The sequence below is a fragment of the Gopherus flavomarginatus genome, chromosome 1, assembly GCF_025201925.1.
Source record: "Gopherus flavomarginatus isolate rGopFla2 chromosome 1, rGopFla2.mat.asm, whole genome shotgun sequence".
Classification (NCBI taxonomy): domain Eukaryota; kingdom Metazoa; phylum Chordata; order Testudines; family Testudinidae; genus Gopherus; species Gopherus flavomarginatus.
The window spans coordinates 311,364,048-311,387,746 of NC_066617.1; the positions used below are offsets into that span (position 1 = coordinate 311,364,048).

The 23,699-nt window shown below is 39.9% G+C and overlaps 1 protein-coding gene across 2 annotated transcripts in view; it reads left to right on the plus strand.

The window, feature by feature from the left end:
• The window catches only part of GTF2F2 (general transcription factor IIF subunit 2), a 166,842-nt gene that overhangs the window by 135,655 nt on the left and 7,488 nt on the right, over window positions 1–23,699 (plus strand). For both annotated transcript variants that reach the window (XM_050951319.1, XM_050951329.1), the window contains one exon: window positions 11,452–11,595. In XM_050951319.1, the coding sequence (XP_050807276.1) occupies window positions 11,452–11,595 (144 nt within the window). The remainder of the gene's footprint in view (window positions 1–11,451; window positions 11,596–23,699) is intronic.

A 23,699-nucleotide genomic window follows, 5' to 3' on the forward strand; every position in this document is an offset into this window, starting at 1 on the left:
CCTGGGAGAGGCAACAGTGAGGGAAAGGGTTTACTTTCCTTGTGTTAAGATCCAGAGGGTCTGGGTCTTGGGGGTCCCCGGGCAAGGTTTGGGGGGGGACCAGAGTGTACCAGGCACTGGAATTCCTGGTTGGTGGCAGCGCTACAGGTTCTAAGCTGGTATTGAGCTTAGAGGAATTCATGCTGGTACCCCATCTTTTGGACGCTAAGGTTCAGAGTAGGGAATTGTACCATGACAGCTGTGTATGGAGCTCACTGTGGCCTTGTTAGCAGTAAGACTTGTATTGTTTGTCAGATGCTTTTGCAGCAATATTGGTCAATAAGTCAAGCCTGAAATCTGACTGACTTTAATATGATTTTGCAAGGCCTGAGCCCTAAGAGTGAGATCATAGCATGTAACTTATTGCCTGCAGTGATGGGGTCTCAAGACATTTGTTTCCCTCATAGAAACAGAATGAAAAGCCCTTGGTTTAGGGCTTTTTAATTTTGTTCAGCCATAAGAAACTATGATGATGGGCACTATATTAAAAACATAGAAAGAGCATTTCAGAGGCATTGTCTCTAATGTTGTAGCATGGGCCGTGGCAGTCCTAGATACATCCTTTCAGAAGGTGCTGCATGCTCTTCCCACAACAAGAGCCCAGTTTGCTCTTATCCCCTCTCCTATTTAGAGAGGCTAGTGTCACTGAGCAAAATGATGAGAAAATATCTTGTCCCTATTCCCCTCTAAATATGCACCCATACAGGGCTAGTCACCATCTAGCTGTAAACATCTTGATGTTGGTTTAATAAATATCACCACTTCCTTGTTGAGAAATTTTCTGAAGTACTCACTATTTATGTACGCTTCAGACAATATTTTAGGGATTTGTGCTCCATTTAGGTGGTTCTGCAGACTAACAGACCACATTAATTTCAAGCGCTTATAAATGTGTGAAAACAGCACTTTACAATACAAAATATAGTGGTAGGGAATTAAATTGTGTGTAGAGAACATTAGCAGTAAACAGTGTTTTTTTCTTTAAAGGGTATTCATCCATATTACTACCAGTCCCAGACACCTGTCCCACATACGTAGACATGCCCTGGCCCTCAGATAATGAAGAACTTCCAGTCAGGCTGAAAGATTTGAGCCCCCAAAGCCCTTCACCATTTTTCTAAGACCGTTGCTTCCCCTTGTACTGCCATCACTCCCCATTTCCAGCATCCATCACTGTTTACCACTCTCTTCCCTTACCTGTCAGTTCCTTTCCTTTAGTAGCTTCTCTCTCCTCTTTCAAATCAGCTGCAAGCCCTTCCTGTCACCAGCCTCACTTTCCCTGTGACTGCTCCTATTTGCTGCTGCAGTCTCCTGTGGAGACCTCTTTTCGTCCGTTGTTGGCATGGGCTTTGCTTACCCAGTCTGACCCTATAACCTTCCCAGTCTCTCAGCACAAAGCCTACCACTTCCATTTCTCTGCTTACGCATGTCCTCCAGGTTGACTCAACCTCATTCATTTTGGCTGCATTTACATTGAGGATGTCTGAAACTCTCCCACCTGTGGTATAGTATTGGTAAAACTCCACTGTGCTAACAGTGAGAGTACTAAATATAGGCTGATCTCATAGATTTTTACCACCATGCTATGTAACCCTGCTCACAGCATGGCTAGACTATATGATTGAAACAGCAGAAGTTGCTAGTACCATGTCTTACACTGATGCTGCTACTGTTGCTGAAAGAGTAGAACAATTTTCAGAAAAAGCTTAGGGTGTAGACAAGACCTTACTTCAACACACAGTGTGAAATCTCTTCAGCAAATGCACATTTGGTTGTTCTTCAGAATACCAGGCTGACCAAGAAATCAGTTTTGAGTTGGACTGTGAATTTCATTGTTAAATTAATTGCGTTTATTTGTTTGCTAGAGTGGTGTCTTTGCAGGCTGAAATGATAAATGTAGGGGTGTTTCACTGACTACAGAATAGTTCTTTATTTAAAAAAAAGGAGTTTTGAAAAGAATACAGAACTTTTTTAAAGCTTCTTTCAAATGTTTTTTTAAGAGAAAACTTTACTTTCACCTATCACGTCTTTTTCTTTGTCTTTGTATTAACCATCTGCTGAAGAAATATAATACGTGTCTATTAATGACACCTTCAAATAGGGAATCTTGGCAACCTTCCAGTAAGACTAGCGACACACTGTGAAGGTAAACAAAGAAAAATTGATCTTGTACAAAGAATTGCAGGGGATAAAACAGCAACTTCAGTGCTTACCATCCAATCCCAAAACTACACCCTTATGATATCCAAATATATTTTAATATTTTGGCTTTTTTAATTTAAGAAAATATTAATTTAGCTTATACAGTGTCTATATATATCATGTTACACACACAAACTGTTTTGGTTCTCTTGCAGGATGTATCTTATTACAAAAGATGAATAAAGTTAAAGTGAGGCATTGTAACTTTATAAGAACTGTCATGTCAGTCCTCACAGCTGTGGAGAGAATGCTACAGCAATACTATATTTTTTTAAAATATCAATATTCATACTGCTTTTGGTGCTCCTACAGTGCAGTGGGAGCTGTTGCTGAAGTTTTAAGCTAATTTTGAGCATCGCTAATTAACATGACTGAGATACTGATTGAAAATAACTGAATGTTTCCAACAAAATAGTGAAGTTTTAACAATACAAGACCTCACTCCTAGAGTAATCTTTGCTAAGAAGTGAGGAGTGATAATCACTTTTGTGTGTGAATTGGTGTATGGGATTAATGATTTATGAATTCTAGAGTACTCAAGCTTCATTTTTATAGAGAGCACTTGTCTGTGGCTTAGATAATCAAGAGAATGCAAAATGAAAGCTCCCAATGGGAAGAAATTAATTAGCCTATAAAATTGCAAAGTAGCAGAGAAACAGAAATGTTGTCCATTGCCATTTAGCAGATAATAAAATAGCAGTTTTTCAGCTCCGTTAAAAAACAAAATGCATACTGTTCCATAACATTTTCTTGGGGTCAAAAATTAGATATTGCAGTATGTGAGAACCTTTGATAAAATAGTCCCATAAAAGGCTAACAGCAGTGGGGATTGTTTTGAGGATCTCCTCATAATAATGTGGTGCAAGATCACTTGATTTCCTCCTCTGTGTAGAAAGTCTCCATTTTAGAGAGTAAGCATTTTTGCTTGACAGTGTCAAATTTTAACAGGTTGTTTCTCCAAGTGAAGATAATCAGTCTCTAAACAAGTTTTCTCTAAATCTCACTTGTTCAGGTACAAGGATGCTGAATGAAAGGCAGGAGGATTTAGCTCATATTTTTGCTTCAAAAAATACCTTAAACTGTTTTTTTCTCTCACTTTAGTTTGACTTTCCACCTCAGGGTGTCGTTTGGTTTGGTTTGGTTCTTGAGTGATTGATAGGAACAGAAAATTCCTAAAAGGATTTTAGGAAATCAAGTCAGTGTTACTCTTCTGGAAAAATCATTCAACCTGAAGTGACAGGCTCTCTCCACCTTTCATGCCCAAAATCTCAACAATTATGTTTTTGAGTTATTGAAGTCACCAAACTCAAAAGCAGGCAAAGGATAATGGACTTTTGCCACGGAAGAGAGATCAGATTATCATAGAATCATAAAACTGGAAGAGACCGCTAGAAGTTATCTAGTCCAGTCCCTTGCACTCAGAGCAGGACTGAATATTATCTAGACCATCCCTGACAGGTGTTTGTCCAACCTGCTCTTAAAAATCCCCAATGATGGAGATTCCACAACCTCCCTAGGCAATTTATTCCAGTGCTTAGCCACTCTGACAGTTAGGAAGCTTTTCCTAACGTCCAACCTAAGCCTGCCTTGATGCAATTTAAGCCATTGCTTCTTGTCCTATCCTCAGAGGTTAAGAAGAACAATTTTTCTCCCTCCTCCATGTAAAAACCTTTTATGTACTTGAAAACTGTTATCATGTCCCTTCTGTCTTCTCTTCTCCAGACTAAACAAACCTCATAGATCATGTTTTCTATACCTTTAATCATTTTTGTTGCTCTTCTCTGGACTTTTTCCATTTTCCTCACATCTTTCCTGAAATATGGTGCCCGGAACTGGACACAATACTCTAGTTGAGACCTAATCAGTGCGGAGTAGAGCGGAAGAATTAGTTCTCGTATCTTGCTTACAATACTCCTACTAATCCATCCCAGAATAATCTTTGCTTTTTTTGCCACAGCATTACACTGTTGACTCATACTTAGCTTGTGAATCCACTATGACTCCCAGATCCTTTTCCGCAGTACTCCTTCCTAGGCAGTCATTTCCCATTTTGTATGTGTGCAACTGATTGTTCCTTCCGAAGTGGAGTACTTTGCATTTTTCTTTATTGAATTTCATCCTATTTACTTCAGACCATTTCTCCAGTTTATCCAGATCATTTATTTTAATCCTATCCTCCAAAGCACTTGCAATCCTTCCCAGCTTGGTATCGTCCGCAAAATTTACAAGTGTACTCTCTATGCCATTATCTAAATCATGGATCTGCAACCTTTGACACGCGACCCACCAGGGTAAGCATCCTGGTGGGCCAGGCAGGTTTGTTTACCTGCCACGTCCACAGGTTAGGCCGATCGTGGCTCCCACTGGCCTCAGTTCGCCACTCCAGGCCAATGGGGGCGGCAGGAAGCGGCAGCCAGCACATTCCTCAACCCGCACTGCTTCCTATAGCCCCTTTTGCCCTGAGAAGGCAAACCGCGGCCAGTGGGAGTTGCGATCGGCAGAACCTGTGGACGCAGCAGGTAAACAAACCATCCTGGCCTACCAGGGTACTTACCCTGGTGGGCCACCTGCAAAAGGTTTCCAATCCCTGATCTAAATCATTGATGAAGATATTGAACAGAATCAGACCCAGAACTGATCACTACGGGACCCCACTCGTTATGCCCTTCCAGCATTACTGTGAACCTCTGATAACTACTCTATAGGAATGATTTTCCAACCAGTTATGCACCCACCGTATGTTAGCTCCATTCTAGGTTGTATTTTCCTAGTTTGTTTATGAGATGGTCATGCAGGACAGTATCAAAAGCGTTACTAAAGTCAAGATATACCACATCTACCGCTTCCCCCTATCCACAAGGCTTGTTACCCTGTCAAAGAAAGCTGTCAGGTTGGTTTGACACATTTTGTTCTTGACAAATCCATGCTGACTGTTGTTTATCACCTTATTACCTTCTAGGTATTTGCAAATTGATTGCTTAATTATTTGCTCCATTATCTTTCTGGGTACAGAAGTTGAACTGAGTGGTCTGAAATTCCCCGGTCCTTATTTGTCCTTTTCCAGTTTTCTGGAATGTCTCCAGTCTTCCATGACTTTTCAAAGATAATTGCTAATGGCTCAGATATAACCTCAGTCAGCTCCTTGCATATTTCAGGCTGCATTTCATCAGGCCCTGGTGATTTGAAGACATCTAACTTGTCGAAGAGTAGCAGCCATGTTAGTCTGTATCCGCAAAAAGAACAGGAGCACTTGTGGCACCTTAAAGACTAACAAATTTATTTGAGCATAAGCTTTCGTGGGCTACAGCCCACTTCATCGGATGCATGTAGTGGAAAATACAGTAGGAAGTGATATATATATATATACACACAGAGAACATGGAACAATGGGTGTTACCATACACACACTAGCAAGAGTGATCAGTTAAGGTATGAGCTTTACCAGCAGGAGAGAAAAAAACTTTTTGTAGTGGTAAACACCCAAGTTGCCTTCCACTTTCAAATTCTCAACCAGTTCCTCCCTATTTATCAAAATCAAATCTAGACCATCCTTCCACCAGTAGCTTTCTCAACCATCTGAAATAAAAAATTGTCTCCAATACATTCCAAGAATTTGTTGGATAATCTGTGCCCTGCTGTGTTATATTCTCAACACATGTCTGGGTAGACCCCTATCATGACATCACCCATGTTTTTTACCCCTTTTATCCTTACCCAGAGACGTTCAACAAGTCTTTCTCTTATTTCTATTATGTAGGATCCCAGGACCTTAAAAGAGCCACAATTGGAGCTATCCTCTTCCTTTCTCCTTCCTACTGGACCTGGCTTTTCTAATATCAGAAGCCTTTGTGGCAGCCATAGCATGACTGGATAATCCCACCTCTGCTCCTCCTAGCTTCAGAAAGTGCTTACACTTAAAACCTCTTTGGGTCCACCTGTTAAATTTCTGTTGATCCTGGTCCATGTGTCTTCTTATGATATCTTATATATTATGGGTGTATCATATGAAAACTCACTTCAGATATATTTATAGGCTAAAGGCATGGGCCTCTACAACTACTCTGCATTTGTCCCCATTTGCCAAATGCCACATGGACCTGACTTCCCTGAGGACTCCCTTCAAGAGACAGTTCCTTATCAGTCGAGGCATTTTGGTCTTGAAGGACTTTCCTATCTTATGATGGAACATCACTGAATTGCATCCCTCCAAAGAGCTAGAGGTGCTTTTCATACATGTTGAGTTATAATGTAGTGCTGCTATCCAACTGCATCCTGCTGTCAGAAGTTAATTGATGTTACCAGTTTTCATTTCACCCTCCTAGTTGATTCCTCCAAGATTAGCAAGGTGCTGTTTGAGAAAGCAAGAAGTGAGCTGCCTTTCACAAAGTTGATTCTGCTGTGGCTACTTTTGCTGGAAAACCCCCTCTCCCAGTAGAGGACAGTGCCAGTCCTTGAGTCCCTCAACACAAAGTTATCACTCTCTTATAAAAGAAGTCCCATTCATTTTTCTGTTCTTGCCTAACAGTCTACTTATCAGCTATATGCTTGGAAATAATTACAAGTTATTGACAGGATTAGGAGATCCCTCTGGGCACTACAGTAATGCCAATGTTAGTAACTGGCCTCGTAAACTTTCACAGCAGCATTGAGAGGTGATTAATGGCTTCCCCCTCTCCACCCCCCACCTCCCCAATGGACAGGGAAGGGTGAGTCAGCTGCATTTTTATTTACATTGCAGTAAATAAGGTAAAAGGCCAAAGTGACCAATAGCTAACATATTTTTCAGCTCCAGTCTCACTGATCACTGATGTTTATGTAAGTAAGAGACCATCTACCTAAAGACTGACCTTGTCCTAAGCAAAGCTGGTCATTCAACGTTTTTTGTTCTGTTTTGTTTTGAATTAATGAAGAAGATTCTTGTTGCCCAGAGGGACCAATACCCATTCATCCTTGAGCCCACTTCCTGAATTTTTGAATGTATAAGCATATTAAACTAGTCTTTCTGGCCATACTTTCTGCAAAAGATACTTTAAATTTCAATAGAGAAGGTTTTTATTCAAGGCTGTTTTTAAAGAGTCCCTCAGTACAATCGATGTGCTTGAGCATGAAACAGCCAAAGGGAAGATACTGGCAGAAACCAAGCTGAGAGACAGTAATTTCCAACAGGAGCTTTATATTGTTTGTAGTTCTATAGTAAGTTAAACTGATTTTAAAGATATTTTTGATTCCTCTCTCTTCTGTTTCTTCCTCCCCGCTCCCATCTCCCTCCATATTATGTTGTCACTACGGGACATGACACTGACTTTGGGCAGGCCAGTGAATCTCTCTCTCTTGGTTTCCCCCCATGTAAAATGAGGATGATTCTTCCTTACTTCATATATTTATTATTACTAATAATTATAGGGATGTTATTCATTAATGTTTATAAAGCTATTTGAGTTCCTCAGATGGAAAGTGTTATATGCACAAAGTATTATTACAGCACTTAGATATCACAATAATAATGGACACTTCAGAAACACCAAAAAGAGATTAGTTGCAGAATGCCAAAGTCTGCTCTTACTTGCAAACATGCCAATCTGGAATAACTCCGTGGAAGCCAGTCTCATTATTCCAGACCTGCACTGGTGTAACGGAGAACAGAATTGGCTGATAACATATAAAGATTAAAAAAAAAGAAAACCAGAAGCTCTCCTTTTCATTTTATAGCTAGAGTTAAGGAAATCCATGGATAGGTCTTTTTACCTATCAAGTAATGGGACAATGAGCAATTGCCACTTGACAGCAACAACCTCCAGCAGACCAAACACATGAATTTATGTCAGTTATTTGTCAAAATACAAATTGTCATAAACAGATAGCTAAGGGTTAATGTCTCTTTCACCTATAAAGGGTTAACAAACAGTGACCTGCAAACACCTGACCAGAGGACCAATCAGGAAACAAGACTTTTTCAAATCTGGGTGGAGGGAAGTTTTGGGTGTGAGTCCTTTGTTCTTTGTCTCGGTTCGGTGACCCTCTCAGCTCTGGGAGTGATCTCTCTATCTCCAAGTTTTCTATTCTTCTGTTTCCAAGTTGTAAGTACAAGGATAGTAAGACAATAGGTTTATATTGTTTTTTTGTATTTACATGTGTGTAGTTGCTGGAATGTTTTAAATTGTATTCTTTTTGGATAAGGCTGTTTATTCATTTTTTTCTTTTAAGCAATTGACCCTGTATATTGTCACCTTGATACAGAGACCATTTTTATGTCTTTTTCTTTCTCTTTATATAAAGCTTTCTTTTTAAGACCTGTTTGAGTTTTTTCACTAGTTAAGGCTAAGAAACGAAGGGAGGGGGAAAAATCTCTTTGTGTTAGATTTACTAAGCCTGACTTTGCATACTCTCTGGGGGAGGGGAGGGAGAGATTTGATCTCTCGGTACTTGTGTTTCAAGGACTTGAAGCAGGGAATATCCTAGAGTACCCAGGGCGGGGAAATCTGGGAGGAGGTAAAGAGGGGGAAGGAAAGTGGTTTATTTCCCTTGGTAGTGAGACTCAGGACATCTGAGTCTTGGGGTCTCCCAGGGAAGGTTTGGGAGAGACCAGAGTGAGCCAGACACTGGAATTTTCTGGCTGGTGGCAGCGATATCAGATCCAAGCTGGTAATTAAGTTTGGAGGTTTCATGCTAGCTTCTCATGTTCTGAACTCTAAGGTTCAGATCTGAGTAGGAGAGTTATGACACAAATAAAATCACTAATAGAACATTGTCATCAGATCAATGGCTTTACCTTTTAAAATAGTGTGGCTTCGCTTCATGTCTGTCTTACTTTCAGCAGACGATTATTTATGTGATAGCCATCTTCTCCTTTGATACTGGCTCAACTGATATGACAAAAGAGTCCTTTCCAGAGAATACTACTCATAAGTGGTCACTACAGAAAAAACAAACAAACAATTTCACTGTTCCTCAGGGTGGGATCTGTCTTCCTAAGTGTGTGTACAGCACCTAACACGATGGGACTCCATTCATGACAGGTACCTTCTGGTGCTCCTATGATACAGATTATATAGGTATACATGACAATAAGATTATCAGGCTCAGATAGGATGTGGCAGATTCATAGAGTTTTAAGACCAGAAGGGACTGTTATGGGCACACAATTAAATACATTTTAAAAGTCTGATCTGCCAACACCAAGTGTTTCTGCATCAAGTGCATAATGCTCAGTCGACCTAAAGCACAACAATAGTAATTTGGGAAGTGAGCTTGAGAGACAGAGTTCAATGGGAAGAAGTTAGGTGCTCAGTATACCCACCTTCCCCTGCCCCAACCCCAGGAAATTAAGAAGTCCAACCCTACCCTGGCTGAACATTAAACACGATGTTAAGACTTTGCAGACTGAGACTCTAAGAGAGTTCCCTCCACAGTGACATGCAGAGAACTTTCCAGTCGTAAGACAGTAAGTATAGCACATTATGATACTTCTAGCAAAAACAACAGGCACTTTTACTGTTTCTCTTCCACTCTTCTCCTCAGATAGTAAAGGGCCAATCAGCTCAGATATTCCCACCCTTCATGTTAGGCACCACGACAATGGCCCCAAAATTGTGTTTTCCTTCCTCAATATACAGTTGTACTGTCTGCCTGGACTCAGGTACAATAGTGTTTCTCTATGGTACAAATGTAACCTGCAAATCTTACTCAGTTCCATTCTGGTTCCTGCATCACCACAGAAATGTGTGCAGTCCAGAGCTGGTTGATTGCGTTGGTGGGGAATAGGGTGGCCAGATGCAGTCCAGATTATATAGGGACAGTCCCGATTTAAGGATGTTTTTCGTATACAGGCTCCTATTACCCCTCACCCTTTGTCTTGATTTTTCACACTTGCTGTCTGGTCACCCTAGTGGGGAAGCTGTTTGCAAAATTCGGAGGGAGGAGGAAGCACTGACTTCAAATATTCTACTCATGATACCCAAGCCACTCGTTAAAGGAGTAAACTGCTTACAACAAAACTTCTGTAACTCTACGTTCTCTATCAACGTAACAAGTTTCCATCAAACTAATGGGTCCCTAATTCTGTTAGCTTTATAGTTAAAGGATCCACACTTGGTTCTGTCATTACCTAATTGAAGATACCTGTAATTGTTCGCAGATGAGTTTGTAGCTGGACTGTGTCTAATTTTATCGTGCTTGCTTTCTTCTAACGTAAAAATCTGCTTGTGTGGGACAGTGCTATGGTAGTACTAGACAGAATGAAATTAAATTCACCATGTAGTCTGAGGATTATAAGATGTTGGAAAGCCATAATATCTCTTCAGTATTTGCAGGAGGTCCTAGCTCATTGCCTGTTGGATTTTCAGTGGAGTGCTTTGGATACAAATGTCTCAGGGTACTGTTTAAAACAAAAACAAAAAAGTAGACTGCCAGGATTTTTTTCCTCATTCTGTAGTTTCTGTGGAGTCCAGCTGTTCTGCTGTAGGTCTTGGCAATCAAGATGGTATTTTATTACCCACTTTATTGACTGGTGCAGTTTGCAAATGTTGCAGACTTGCTACTATTTTGAAGATTTCTCAAATTTAAGAAACAGGCTTTCAGAATAATTATAGTGTAATAAATCACCGAAATGCATCAGAGAATGAAAATAAGTTGACTGTGTCAAGAGGTGTACACTGCGAACTTTTGAATTCATATCGCTGTTCTGACACTGGGATGTGAACTCTCTCTAGCTTTGGACGAGTCACTTAATCTCTTTGTGTCTGTTCCTTTATTTGTGAAGTGGGGTTATTATTTATGCGTGTTATAGAGGTACTAAAGATTGATTGATCATTCCACATGTTGATTTTTTGGAGAGGAAAAGCAGGATGTAGCTGCAGAATGTTTTATTATTATTATTAAATACAGTAGTACTCTGTTCAGAGAAATACCCAGAGAATGTGTTGCGTGCAGGGCCGGCTCCAGGCACCAGCCCAGCAAGCGGCTGCTTGAGGCGGCCAACGGTGAGGGGCGGCACGTCCAGGTCTTTGGCGGCAAAGCAGTGGCAGGTCCCTCACTCTCTCGGAGTGAAGGACCAGCCGCTGAACTGCCGCCGAAGACTGAAGCAGCAGCAGTAAAGCTGCAGATCGTGATCGCAGCTTCTTTTTTCTTTTTTGCTGCTTGGAGTGGCAAAAGCCCTGGAGCTGGCCCTGGTTGCATGTACATCTTTTTTAAAAAAGGTATTTTAATTCATAGATTGAGTATGAAAAAAAGAAAAAAGAAGATGGAAAACGAGCTCGGGCTGATAAGCAGCAAGTGTTGGACATGCTTTTTTCTGCCTTTGAAAAACACCAGTATTACAACATTAAGGACTTGGTGGACATAACCAAACAGCCTGTGGTATGTATGTGTTTATAATAGCCTTCGTAACATATTTTTCAGTAATGACCACTACAAAATATATTGATATATTAGGAATGTACCTTTTATACTTACAATACATAGTCTTAAAAATATATACCTTTTAAATGTATATATATTGTGTGTTTATAGTAAAGAGAGGTAAGTTGGCACAAAATTTTAAGATACAAAATATTGTAGAGACTAAATCTTCCCTTGACAAAGAGATGGGTAAAATAATAGATCTCTTCTGTGTTTGGCTTCTGTGTTTTAATGCTAGAAATCAGAATATGTATCCATGTAAATAGGTAGAAAAAAGTCAAATATCCTAATTTCAGGCCTCAAATACATTTAATATTAAATATTCTCATTATTGCCAACATTTAGACTTTTAAAATTCCACTTTGTGGGGGAGATGGGGAAGTTCTGGCTTTTTTCTACCTCATTTGTGTGTGGGACTGTTTAGGATGAAAATAAAACATGAAAAGAAACCCACAAATACATACTCAAAAATGGGCCTTGGGAGAGTAGCCCTGTCCCTTCTTTCCCTTGATGAAGTGACATTCCACCATCTCACTGTGTTCTATATCCCCTCCAGCAGACTCCAGCCCTTGGATTTCTTTTCTATTTCCCTTTCCCATCCTGGCAGATCCCAACTGCGCCTTCTGGCAAGTGCCAGCAGCCCTCTGCAGGGGAGAGACTGCCTTTTATGCCCTGCTATTTCTGGCAGGGGAAGTGGAAAAGGAGTTGCATCCATGGGATTTTGTCTCTTTCTCCAGTTCCCTGGGATTTCTGTCTTTATGGATACCCTTAGCAAAGCATCGTGAAGTGCAGAGCTGCTGTTCAGCCTGTCTTAACTCCATGGTTCTCTCCCTTGTGCACCCCCCAACCCCACCCCAGAACTGTAAATAGCCTGCTGAACACAACAGCAATCCCTGGAGACCAGTAGTAGGAACTGCAGCAGCTCTGGCTAATTTTCTGAGCTCCTTCCAGCACTCCATGTTATATACACAACCGAAATAGTGGCCCAAATCATAACATAAAACCTTTAGATCCATATATTCCTTATTATAATAGTGTGAATACACATGTCAGTTTTGCTCACTTAATACGTATCAAATGTGGAGATGTGTGAGTAAATAGTTATTTAAAAATTTTAACTAGTTAAATGTTAATATCAGGTTTGGAAGGGGCCTCAGGAGGTCGTCTAGTCCAACCCCCTGCTCAAAGCAGGACCAATCCCCTGACAGATTTTTGCCCCAGATCCCTAAATGGCCTCCTCAAGGATTGAACTCACAACCCTGGGTTTGGGCCAATGCTCAAACCACTGAGCTATCCCTCCTTGCCATGACGGAATGACCTCCTTCAGCAGGGCCACAAAGCCATGATTCTCTTATTCAGATATGTGAAGGCTCACTTGTTCTGCAACACAAAGAAGAAACAAGCTGATTAATTCATCCATTTCTCTGTTCATTTGTTTATTGTACAAGTAAACTCTTCATCTGTTGGGAGGGGGAGGGTGTAGGGACACAAGCTGAGAGTTGGTGTGGGAGGAAGATGAGGGCTAAGTTGTGTGGAGGGAATGGGGAAGGGAATCATGTGTTCTCAATTTAAAAAAAAAAAAAAAAAAGATTAAAATGTACCAGTAATATGTGACCTATCATCATCCTGATTGCTTTGCTTATGTGTTGTACCCCTTAGTCACACTTTTTGTCCTCGTCTTTTCAGGCTGTTCTTACTGGAAGCAGGGACTTTGTCATCTTCTATATTTGAAAAGCACATAGCACAATCTGGGCTCTACACCAATTTAAATAATATCTCTCACTTTTGTTTTATTCCCATGAAAGAAATTATATTCAGCTCATAGTGTGGTGGATCTATATTAATTAATGACTCTAATCTCAGTGAGGTTCTATTGCTTTTAACCGTGGAACTCTTAATAATGATGCAATATACCTAAATTTATATTCTGTTCCAACCCAGTACCACATTTTCCTGGTCCCTTGAGCTGAACCTGCAAGTTTATCTGAAGACTACCAAAATTTTACAGCTGTTAAACCCTTTCCCTCTCAGTATGTTCTGCAGTGTCTGTTCAGAAGAACGTGATATGTAGTTGCCTCTTCCTTTTTACTTTTTTGATGGATGTTTGCTGATTCCCCTACACCCAAATATTAATGGTGATAGTACAGCCTGTGCTTGGCTGCCTTCTTCTTTGTTCACATGATATCCAGTGCAGTGATAACTTAGAAATGTTCTTTCAATATGTCACCTAACCCCCACACAAAATTATCATGCTAAGTTTCTAACTGTGTTTCCTTTAAGTACTTCTCTAGTAAGCATTTTCTAAATGGAAACAATTCCATTAGCAGCTATCAGCTATTTATTTCCTGCCCTTCGGCCTATTTTCATTCCAATGTGCCAATTTTCTCGGTGCCCGTAGACATTAATCTCTAGTGTGAAACATTTTTTCCAAAAATATAGTATCTGTTCCTATAACCCACTGGGTTTTCATTGTTGCTATAGCAGCTCTGCTTTGCGCGCGCGCGCACACACACACCCCAACAGGTTGAATAGATATTTTCTCTTCCTACTTATTGTAAAAAGGTTGGCTGTTAATTAAACTCTGCCTAAGTGTTCGCTGCTTGATTTTCTAAAATAGCTTTTAAGACTTTCTTGGTATGTAATTTTTCCTCTAGGTTTCTAAATGCTGTGGTTATTTTCAGAATTGACTGAAAGGTTTTGCCAATTCTTTTTCAGCTATGTTAGAATTAATCTATTGATGCTTACCTCACTGGGTGTTAATGTTTAAAATTCACTTAGCAAAACAGTCAGAAACTTAGTTAATCAAATAGCAAAAAATTCCAGTATTTTATGTGTGATTTTAAATAGCATCCTTCTGACACTTTTGAGGAGTACATTGGTGTATGTTGGATCCGACATTATATTTATTCTGAAGTCCTGTAAACACAGAGCAGGTCTCCTGTGAATTCTAATACATTTTATATTTTAACTTCAAAATAATATAAACACGTACAAATTACACTATTATAATAGCCAAATCTACTCTCCTTTACCCTGATCTAAATATAGAGTAACTCCATAGAAGTTGTTGGAGTTGTTCCAGACTTAAACTGAATAAATAACAAAGAACAGAATTTATCTGGTGTGTAAACAGTAAAATATTCACTAAAGAATAGGAGTACTATGTCTAATTTGAATTGTATTATTTATAAATGTCTAATAATGAGGACTATTTATAATTATTTCTAACACTTAAGCTTAGTCCACTTGTTCTCAAGTGTTTTTGCATTCCTCATAAGTTTTGAAAAACATTTTACAGAGCTTAGATGTTGATGCACTCTGCAGCTTCTCAAGTATGTTTTCACTGTAATGCCACACTAACATTTCACTCTCCATTTAAAAAAATGTATTGAGGCTTCTCAGACCTTAAAAAATGCAGTAGCAGTAAGATCTTCTTATGCTGTAACTTCAGTCTTTGAAATTTTGGAGGCATTTTTCCCAAAGCAAAAAATTGAAAGACTTTGCTTGCGAATGGTTTACTAGGTGAGCTCCTTTTTAATTGCAGAATATTTGAGCAATATTGGTACAGTAATGTCTGATTTCATAGCTCTTAGTGCATGTAATAAATGTCATGAGGTAACATTAAAATAGTGGATATTGCTGAAGAACAGAAAGCAATGAGCAGTAGCTGGTGATTCAGTTTATTTTGAGTTTTTTCAGCCAAACCACTGGAAGATACTGTGCCAGGACATCAGACTTCCTTGCCAATGCAGCCTCTGTAATCTTCCTTCTAGCCTGAGCAGTGGGAAGTTCAAAAGTTGCACTGAAATCACATTCTTCTCATTACTGTTTATTTTTCTGTCAATGGGGATTGGTTTGTCAAATAATCTGTATTGCTCTAGACAAGAGTTTTCCAGTTTGGCTTTTTAATAAAGTTCCTGTTTCTTTCTGTTGCCCTCTTCAGATTTTGCTGACAGTGGTAGCATTCACTGATAGTAGCATTCTCACTCCCATACTTTTCAATTGCTCTTAATTTTCTCAATTTAATGTGCCACAAGTTTGAGATAATATTGTATTTGGAGGCTTTAACTTGGTGAGGTTGCACAACTGTGCTGTATTTTATTTTGGGAGAGTTTTCAAATATACAGGATGTGCAGTGTAACCAAGTTAACATTGTGTTTAAAAAAAAAACTTCAAAATTTTGGAATTTTCTGACTTTTTTCTATGCTTGTTTTCTTTCATATTGCATTAATTAACTCTTGCACGTAATATTGAATATGCTTGAGTTTTTTATAATCATCTGTAAGAGATGGGCAACAAGTTTCTTGGAGAAATTGCCCTTTTAATTATGTTCTGACCAGAGGCTCTTATATGCATGTATCAGGGAAAGAGACTGCTACAACTCCTACTAGTTTCAATGGGTTTAGAGAAGGTTTAATTTCATTATCACTTTCTTCACTTCAAAAAGAATTGCTTTTATATTAGGGATCAAGATCTGAAGCAAAGGGCAAGTGTAAAGGGATAAAGAAGGATGTGAAAAGCAAAGAAGAGGGACAGGGAATGGGTGTAATGTGAGGCACTGAGAAAAACTTACTGTGTGACAGAAAAAAATCAACTTGAAACTGATAGTCAGTTGGCCTTAAGAACATTTGAGACAAATGGTAGATGAGGCCATCCAGGTATCAGGAGCATTTGCAGGTGCAGTTATGCTCAAAGAGAAGTCTCTCTAAAAAAGACACCACTCACTTCTGTCCCTGTAGATTTAAAAGTGGACAGAGCCATCAAGCAAAGGCTCAGGAACTAAATCCTGGGCCTGAAGTTGAGAAATGAATTGATGATACACAATTCATGCATCTAAGATCATCTGAACACTTTTGCCTTATCTACATATGTACATACCTGGGCAGAAAATAATCTAGCATCCCCTTCCACAAAAATCTGTGAATCCCTAATAATAATAACAACCAGATTCTAAAAATAGAGTTTTAACATCAATTAGGGGTGTGGAATGAAGGTTGTCTTTGGTTGAATTATGATGTAGTTGACTACTTTTTCAGACTCAGCGGTGTGATTCAGTAATGTTATCTACTTATTGTTTGTTGCCAAGTAATTTTGTAATTAGTGCTATGTATTCAGTGAAACACGGCTAGTTAATTAATTGATGTCCTTTATAATGGTTCTGTATCTGCCCAAGGAGACTCTTGCTTTTGTTGTTTATTTCAGCTTCAGCATTTTCAAGGCATTCTCTTCATAAAGGGAGAATATTTATGGAAATTGCCTTAAATCTCTAATCACTTACAATTTTTCTTCAGACTGCAAAAAACAAAAAAACCCACGAAACTTACTTGTGGTGATATGGGAATTCTAGATGCAGACTGGTATATTTATTATGCTCATTTGTGTGTTAATACTTAGACATTCAGTCTAATCTAACAGTGTAATTGTTCCAGTGGAATGTAGCTGTTTTGGGAGGTGTTGGTCACGGAGGGGGAGGTGATCTTTTAGGGTAGGCTACACAGCAAAAACAAACAAACAAACAAAAAATCCATGGCAGCAAGTCTCTGAGCCCAGGCCAACTGACTCAGGCCCATGCTGCAGGGCTAGAAATATCAGAGTAGAGGTTCAGGCTCAGACTGGAGCCTGGGCTCCTAGCCCCTGCCCTTTCATCAGGTTACAGAGCGCAAGTTTCCATCCAAGCCCAAATGTCTACACTGCTATTTTAAGCTCTGCAGTGTGAGACGCATGAGCTTGAGTCAGTTGACCCAGGCTCTGAGACTCAATGCTGTGGATCTTTTCGCTGTGTGGACATACCCTTGGGCAGCCAGAACCAAAGCCAGGGAGAGTTTTGAATATCGGAACAGAGACCTTGAATTGGACTGTGTAATCAAAGGGGAGCAAGTGCTGATGGTAGAGAATGGAATGATGTACTCATGATGATCGGTGTTGGTAAGCAGACAGAAAGTGGGAGCATTTTCTTCCAGTTGGAGCTTTTTCAGGGCACATCGTTTCATTCCAAGAGATGAGTTCCACTAATCAGCCTGAAGATCACCAAAGGCGTGGATCACTTGGCCAGGAGAGAGTGCAATAGCAATCTTCGGCCCAGTGCAGTCTTCAGACCACTCGCAGATGAAAGTGAGTGGCTTAGTTGCCATGACTATTTGAGCACCCAATAGCACTGAGTAATCCAAAGGATGCTTAGGCTATAATAAGCCAGTGCAGGATATGAGTGAGTAGATGAATTCTCTTTAATGACTTCATTGTGCCATCTGGATGCTAATTTCCACTAGGCATTGTGAAAGCTGGGAGATGGAGTTAGGTTAGGTGTAAAGGAGAGGAGCGGGGATCAAGTTGTAACATGCATAATCTTGACACTTCAGCCCAGGGCCGGCTCCAGGGGGTTTGCCGCCCCAAGCAGCCAAAAACAAAACAAAACAAATAAGCAGCCTCGGTTGCAATCTGCAGCAATTCAGCGGGAGGTCCTTTACTCCGAGCAGGAGTGAGGGACCCTCCACCGAATTGCCGCCAAATACCTGAAAGTGCCGCCCTGCTCCGGAGTGGCCGCCCCAAGCACCTGCTTGATAAGCTGGTGCCTGGAGCCGGCCCTGCTTCAGCCCATATCATTTCACCCTCTCCAACCATTAATAATAATGTGGAGTCTTGAGTTTTGTCTGACTCTCCAGGAGAGGCCTTTAGAGATGGGGGAACAGTTGCTTGTAATGACCTTCTGGATTCAGACTGAGAGGAAGGACCTGAGCCAGTGGGGGATGGGCTTTATTTGTAATTTTAACTAGACTATTTTGCCGTTGGAAGAGTTGTTCCTAGAACTTACATTTTCTAGGTAACAGCAGCAGTTTTTGTAGAGTAGATCCATTATGATGGAGTGATGATGGCACCTTAGGTAAGGTTGTGTTACGGAGTTTGGTTTTAACAGAAGCTTTAAACCCTTTATTTTGTAAAAATCTCTTTGAAGTGGCAAAACCCAAAAGACAGAATATACGCTTTGAGCACTGTCTGACTTTTCCGTGGTGGCTTGGTGAAAAGTGAATTGATGCACTGAGAATAAGCATTTAAAAATAGCATCTTTTGGCAGTTTTTCCCCTATGGAATTGCCTTTTCTTTGTACCCCTTTTGCAATAAATCTAAAAAACTCCGAGACCTGTCCTCTGGCAACATTGTTGCTCCTCATGTCCTGATTCCTAAATATCAGTTATACATTGATCGTGTTTGTCTACAGAATATTTTATAACTTCTTAGCCATAACATAAAATATGTTCCAAGCTGAACCCATCGCGTTTTAATTTGATGACAAATCTTCCGCAGTGTGAATGCCAAAAACTACTGACTGAGGCTGAAAATAAAGAGGTTTGCGCACACTCCCTCCCCTTCTCCAAAGAGACCCCCATAGCCATGGAGAAATTACTCTGAAATGGGAAAGGACACTAGGGATTCAAATCTCATCTCTTTTAAATGTCCTTGCTATTTACTGTTTATCATTGATGACAACAGTGAATCCCAACCTAGAAGACAGTGAGGGAAGAGCTGCTGTCCATGTAGTCACTGTTAAATGTGCAGGGTTGCTCTTGGTGTACTTGCTTTCAGTAACTTTAATGGGCATAAAATGTTATATCGACCCTGAGGCATATCACAGTCTCTTTCCCTCTTCCAGAGGGTCAACATGTGAACAGCCTGAACATATTTTCTCTCTGAGTTGTAGAGGGGGCACCACTTCTTATCCCTGACTCTGGCGAGCTTTTTCACTGAGGTACACCAAAGCTTGAGGAAAAACTAGGAATTTAGCTAATAAAAACTATTTTGTGATAGCTAAGCCTGTGACAGGACACGTCCCATCCGTCCAGAACCTTAAAAGCCTTGAAATAAGCTAAGCCAAGGGGAAAGACTTGTTTATTCCTTTTCGTCTTCATAGTGCCTGTAACACACTCCGACATACCTGAAGTCTTCAGCTCCCATCTCCAACTGATACCCAATATCAATATGTAGCCCAGCCTCATCTAGCCTTACACTCTAATACAAAATCCTAACAATAACCTCAGCAATGTTACGACAAAATGACTTCCCAAAAGCATGCAGTGTGTGACAGTCAGATGTGTTGATCTGATAGTATATAAATGATAGGAAAGCATTTGAGGTCTCTGTTAAGGATTTGTGCTAGAGTGCAAATTTGATAGAGATTGAAGGAAAATCCAAGTGCTTTTCTTTTAAATGTAGCGTTGGTTTACATTACGGGTAGTTGAGGTCTGTGAGTTTTTGATCGAGGGAGATAATCTTGCAGCTCTACTCTCCCTTAGTTTCTCTTGATGGGGATAAAAGGTGGTTTTTAGAATGTGTTAGTTAGAACATTGCTACCTAAAAGATACTTAAAATACACCTTTTTATTCTAATAAAAAGAAACCTTAGAATCAGCGCTCCTATGAAGTGTTTACCTTTTACCCTCTGTTGCCAACCTTCCTGCCCCCCTCCCCAATTGTGGAAAAAGGGATAGGTTCCCCTACCGGTTATTTTTTTCTCTCTAGTCTGACCCCGGGCTCGCTGAAAACAAGGGGAAGTTTCTCAAGCAGAGAAGTGCAACAAAAGCAAACTAATGACCTCAGTGTCAGTCCTGTTTTGCATTATTCTTGTGAACTTGTTTTGACTATTCCCACAAGAGAGACTTCCTTTGTTACTTTCTGATATAACTTTGAGTTATACTAAAGAGAGAGACGCTAGGATTGGCAAAGAAATCTCACTTCTACTCATGCCCAAAGCTCCCAGTCCCTGCTCTCCAGTTTTTGGCACTGGATATGGAGAATGCTTTGTTGTTTTCACAGGATTTGGGGGTGCAGGGATTTTATCTAGCACTCCAGAATCCACCCATATACAAGGTAAATAAACTAACTTAAAAAAATTATTGACACATTTTTAAAAGTACATCTTTTTTTTTTTAAATAAAACTCTAACAGTTTCTAAATTCTGTTTAAACTTATTTTTAATTTTAATCCTATTCACAGTGTCTTTAAACCATGTTTAAAGTGAGTTTTAAAGCCATGCTTCAGGTAACAGTTTAATCCCAGAGTAGACAGGGACTAAATGTCCTTAAATTTCCTCACAAAGTTCAAATAAAATTAATCAAATCTTGTTCTCAGAAAAGCCTGTCTTTTCTGTTTGATCTAAAAAAAATAAAGTGCCTAGTTCTCTGAATTCTGTTGAGAAATGCCTATAAGTATTGTATTCCTCATGCTATGCTTTCTCTTCCACAGAAGCATTTTGCAGTTGTGTGACCTGTCTTCTAAGCCGTAACTTAATCAAATCAGTCCAATAACTGCCTACATATATTTTCTTAATGTGGTTGGGTGGGTATATAGCTTTTGTTGTGCTTAATTCCCATGGACTTCAGTGGTAGCTGTGCACATCTTCAAGGGTAGAATTTGGCCTTGATTTCATAAATATATCTTAATCCAGGGCTGAGCAAACTTTTTGGGCCGAGGGCCACATCTGGGTGGGGAAATGGTATGCAGGGCTGGGGCAGGGGGTTGGGGTGCGGGAGACAGTGCGGGGTGTGGAAGGGGGCCACAGTTCCCCATTCCTGGCCAATAGGAGCTGCGGGGGACGGTGTCTGGAGGCAAGGACAATGCAGGTGGCGCCCTCGGCCTCCCATTCCCATCCGGGGGCCACTTAGCTACCAGGGGCAGTCCCGCAGGCTGGATCCAATTTTGCACTTCTTAGCATAGCTTGACAGTGCTTGGGACTAAGACAGGGAGGCCATGCTATGAAGTGCAGTGTTGCCTGTGCACAAGAGTTGAAAATGAATGCATGTCTAATTCCATGTGTGCATGCGTCAGTGTACTTGCATGCAGTTCCTGTTAAATTGTACATATGGCATGCACGTTTTTGAAAATGAACTGCACGCTACCAGTATCATTTTAACAAAAAAACTCACATAATTGATCTGCATGGCCTAGAATCATGTATGAATACTCAGTCGGGAAGCTGAAAAGTCTGTCTAGTTTATAATATGAAAGCAGCTGTATATTGTTTGGAGGGAAGCTCGTCTGTACTCACAGACGCAGTCTGTTAGTCTATAAGGTGCCACAGGATTCTTTGCTGCTTTTACAGATCCAGACTAACACAGCTACCCCTCTGATACTAGACGCAGTAATGTGCATCTCAGTTTCCTTTAATCTATTGCTGCCACCTGCTGGGGTTAGTGCTCTATGTCTATGGCACTTAAAACCCAGACACTGAAGAGTCATCCATGCAGTACAAAATGAACCTTGTGTTCTTTGTTTGCCATTTGTACCAATGATAATTTTAATTGAAGACCTAAAAAGGATAATGAAAAAGTAGTTCTTTTGTATGTGTGGTCGATTATTAATCCAGGTTTATTTATAATCATTACATAATGAAGGGGAAATTATTTTAAAATATCCTCAGAATGCATTTTAAGAATGATTTTCCTACATAAATCTAATTAGAATAACATTTTTACAGAACTGGTGATAGAGACTATGCTTAGTAAAATTTTGATGTGGGAGAATACTAATGATCAGAATCCAGGTTCTTAAAGCCAAAAAATAAAGTTGGCCAAATCTTTCTTGCATACTTTCATCTCAGTCTCTGCTCCAAGTAGAACTTGGGGTGGAGATAAAATTGCACAAGGATGAGAGGGTGGGCTGTTGTATCAACATGTCTGCTTTCCATGGGCTCGTCTGTAAGAGAAAGATTAGGCAGATGTTATCATTTAGTGTCACTAGAGATGTAAAAGCTGTAAAAGTTCTAACAAACACAGATCAATACATTTTGTAGAATGAGTTTGAAAATGCTCACACTATAAATCTTAGGTAGTGATTCTCAAACTGTGGTTGCTATAGTATTCCAGGGTAGGCAGTACCTGAATATCTAATCCTTAACAAACAAACAAACAAAAACAGCAAAACTTTCCAACATACATTATAAAGAATCAAAAGAAGCAACAACCCCAATTTTTTTCTTTGTAGTTAATCTTTAGATGTAATCATTGTTAGCTATTTCACGTTCAAAAACCTGATTAGCTTTACCCAGCTTGTAAGCTCTTTGGGGCAGGGACCAATATCTACTTCTGTTTGTACAGTGCCAGAATAGTAGGGCCATGATCCTGACTGGGGACTGTGGGCACTGCAATAATATAAATGGTAAAGAAAATATCTGGAACAAATGAAATCCTAACAATTGTATAAGTCTGTTAGAAGGTGGGGTTGGTAAAATTGTAAGTAATGATGAAGGGAAAGCATTTTTCAATACATACTTGTTCTTTATTTGGAAGAAAGCAAGATGATATACTCACATCTTAAAGGGATGACCTTTTTTTTATCACAACTATTCTGACAGTAATTAGGTAGGATGTTAAATAATTACTAAAGTTTAAACATTTTAAAATCTGCAGGACCACATAACTTTCATCCAGGAATTTTAAAACAATTGGCTAAGATGCTTTCTGAGGTATTGAATGTTGATATTTAACAAATCCTATGGAGTACTGACACTAAGTACAAACTTGAGGTGACAAAATCAAGGATCACTGTAGCAATCTGAAATAAAAGGTTGCAACCTCTGGCTAAGAGCAGATGGGAAAAAACCACTGTTGGTCACTAATGTCATCTGCACATTCAGAAGCAGCTGAGGATCCAGTAAACGAGCAGTACAGTAACTCCTTGTTTAACGTTGTAGTTATGTTCCTGAAAAAATGCGACTTTAAGCGAAACGATGTTAAGCAAATCCAATTTCCCCATAAGAATTAATGTAAATGAGGGGGTTAGGTTCCAGGGAAATGTTTTTCACCAGACAAAAAAACTATATAATATAGAGATATATATACACACAGTATACGTTTTAAACAAACAGTGTAATACTGTTCACAGCTATGATGATTGTGAAGCTTGGTTGAGGTGGTGAAGTTAGAGGGTGGAAGAAGAAGGGATATTTCCCAGGGAATGCCTTGCTACTAAATGATGAACTAGCACCCAGCTGAGCCCTCAAGGGTTAACACGTTGTTAATGTAGCCTCTCACCCAAGGCAGCATGAACACAAGGGAGGGGAGACAGCATAGCAGA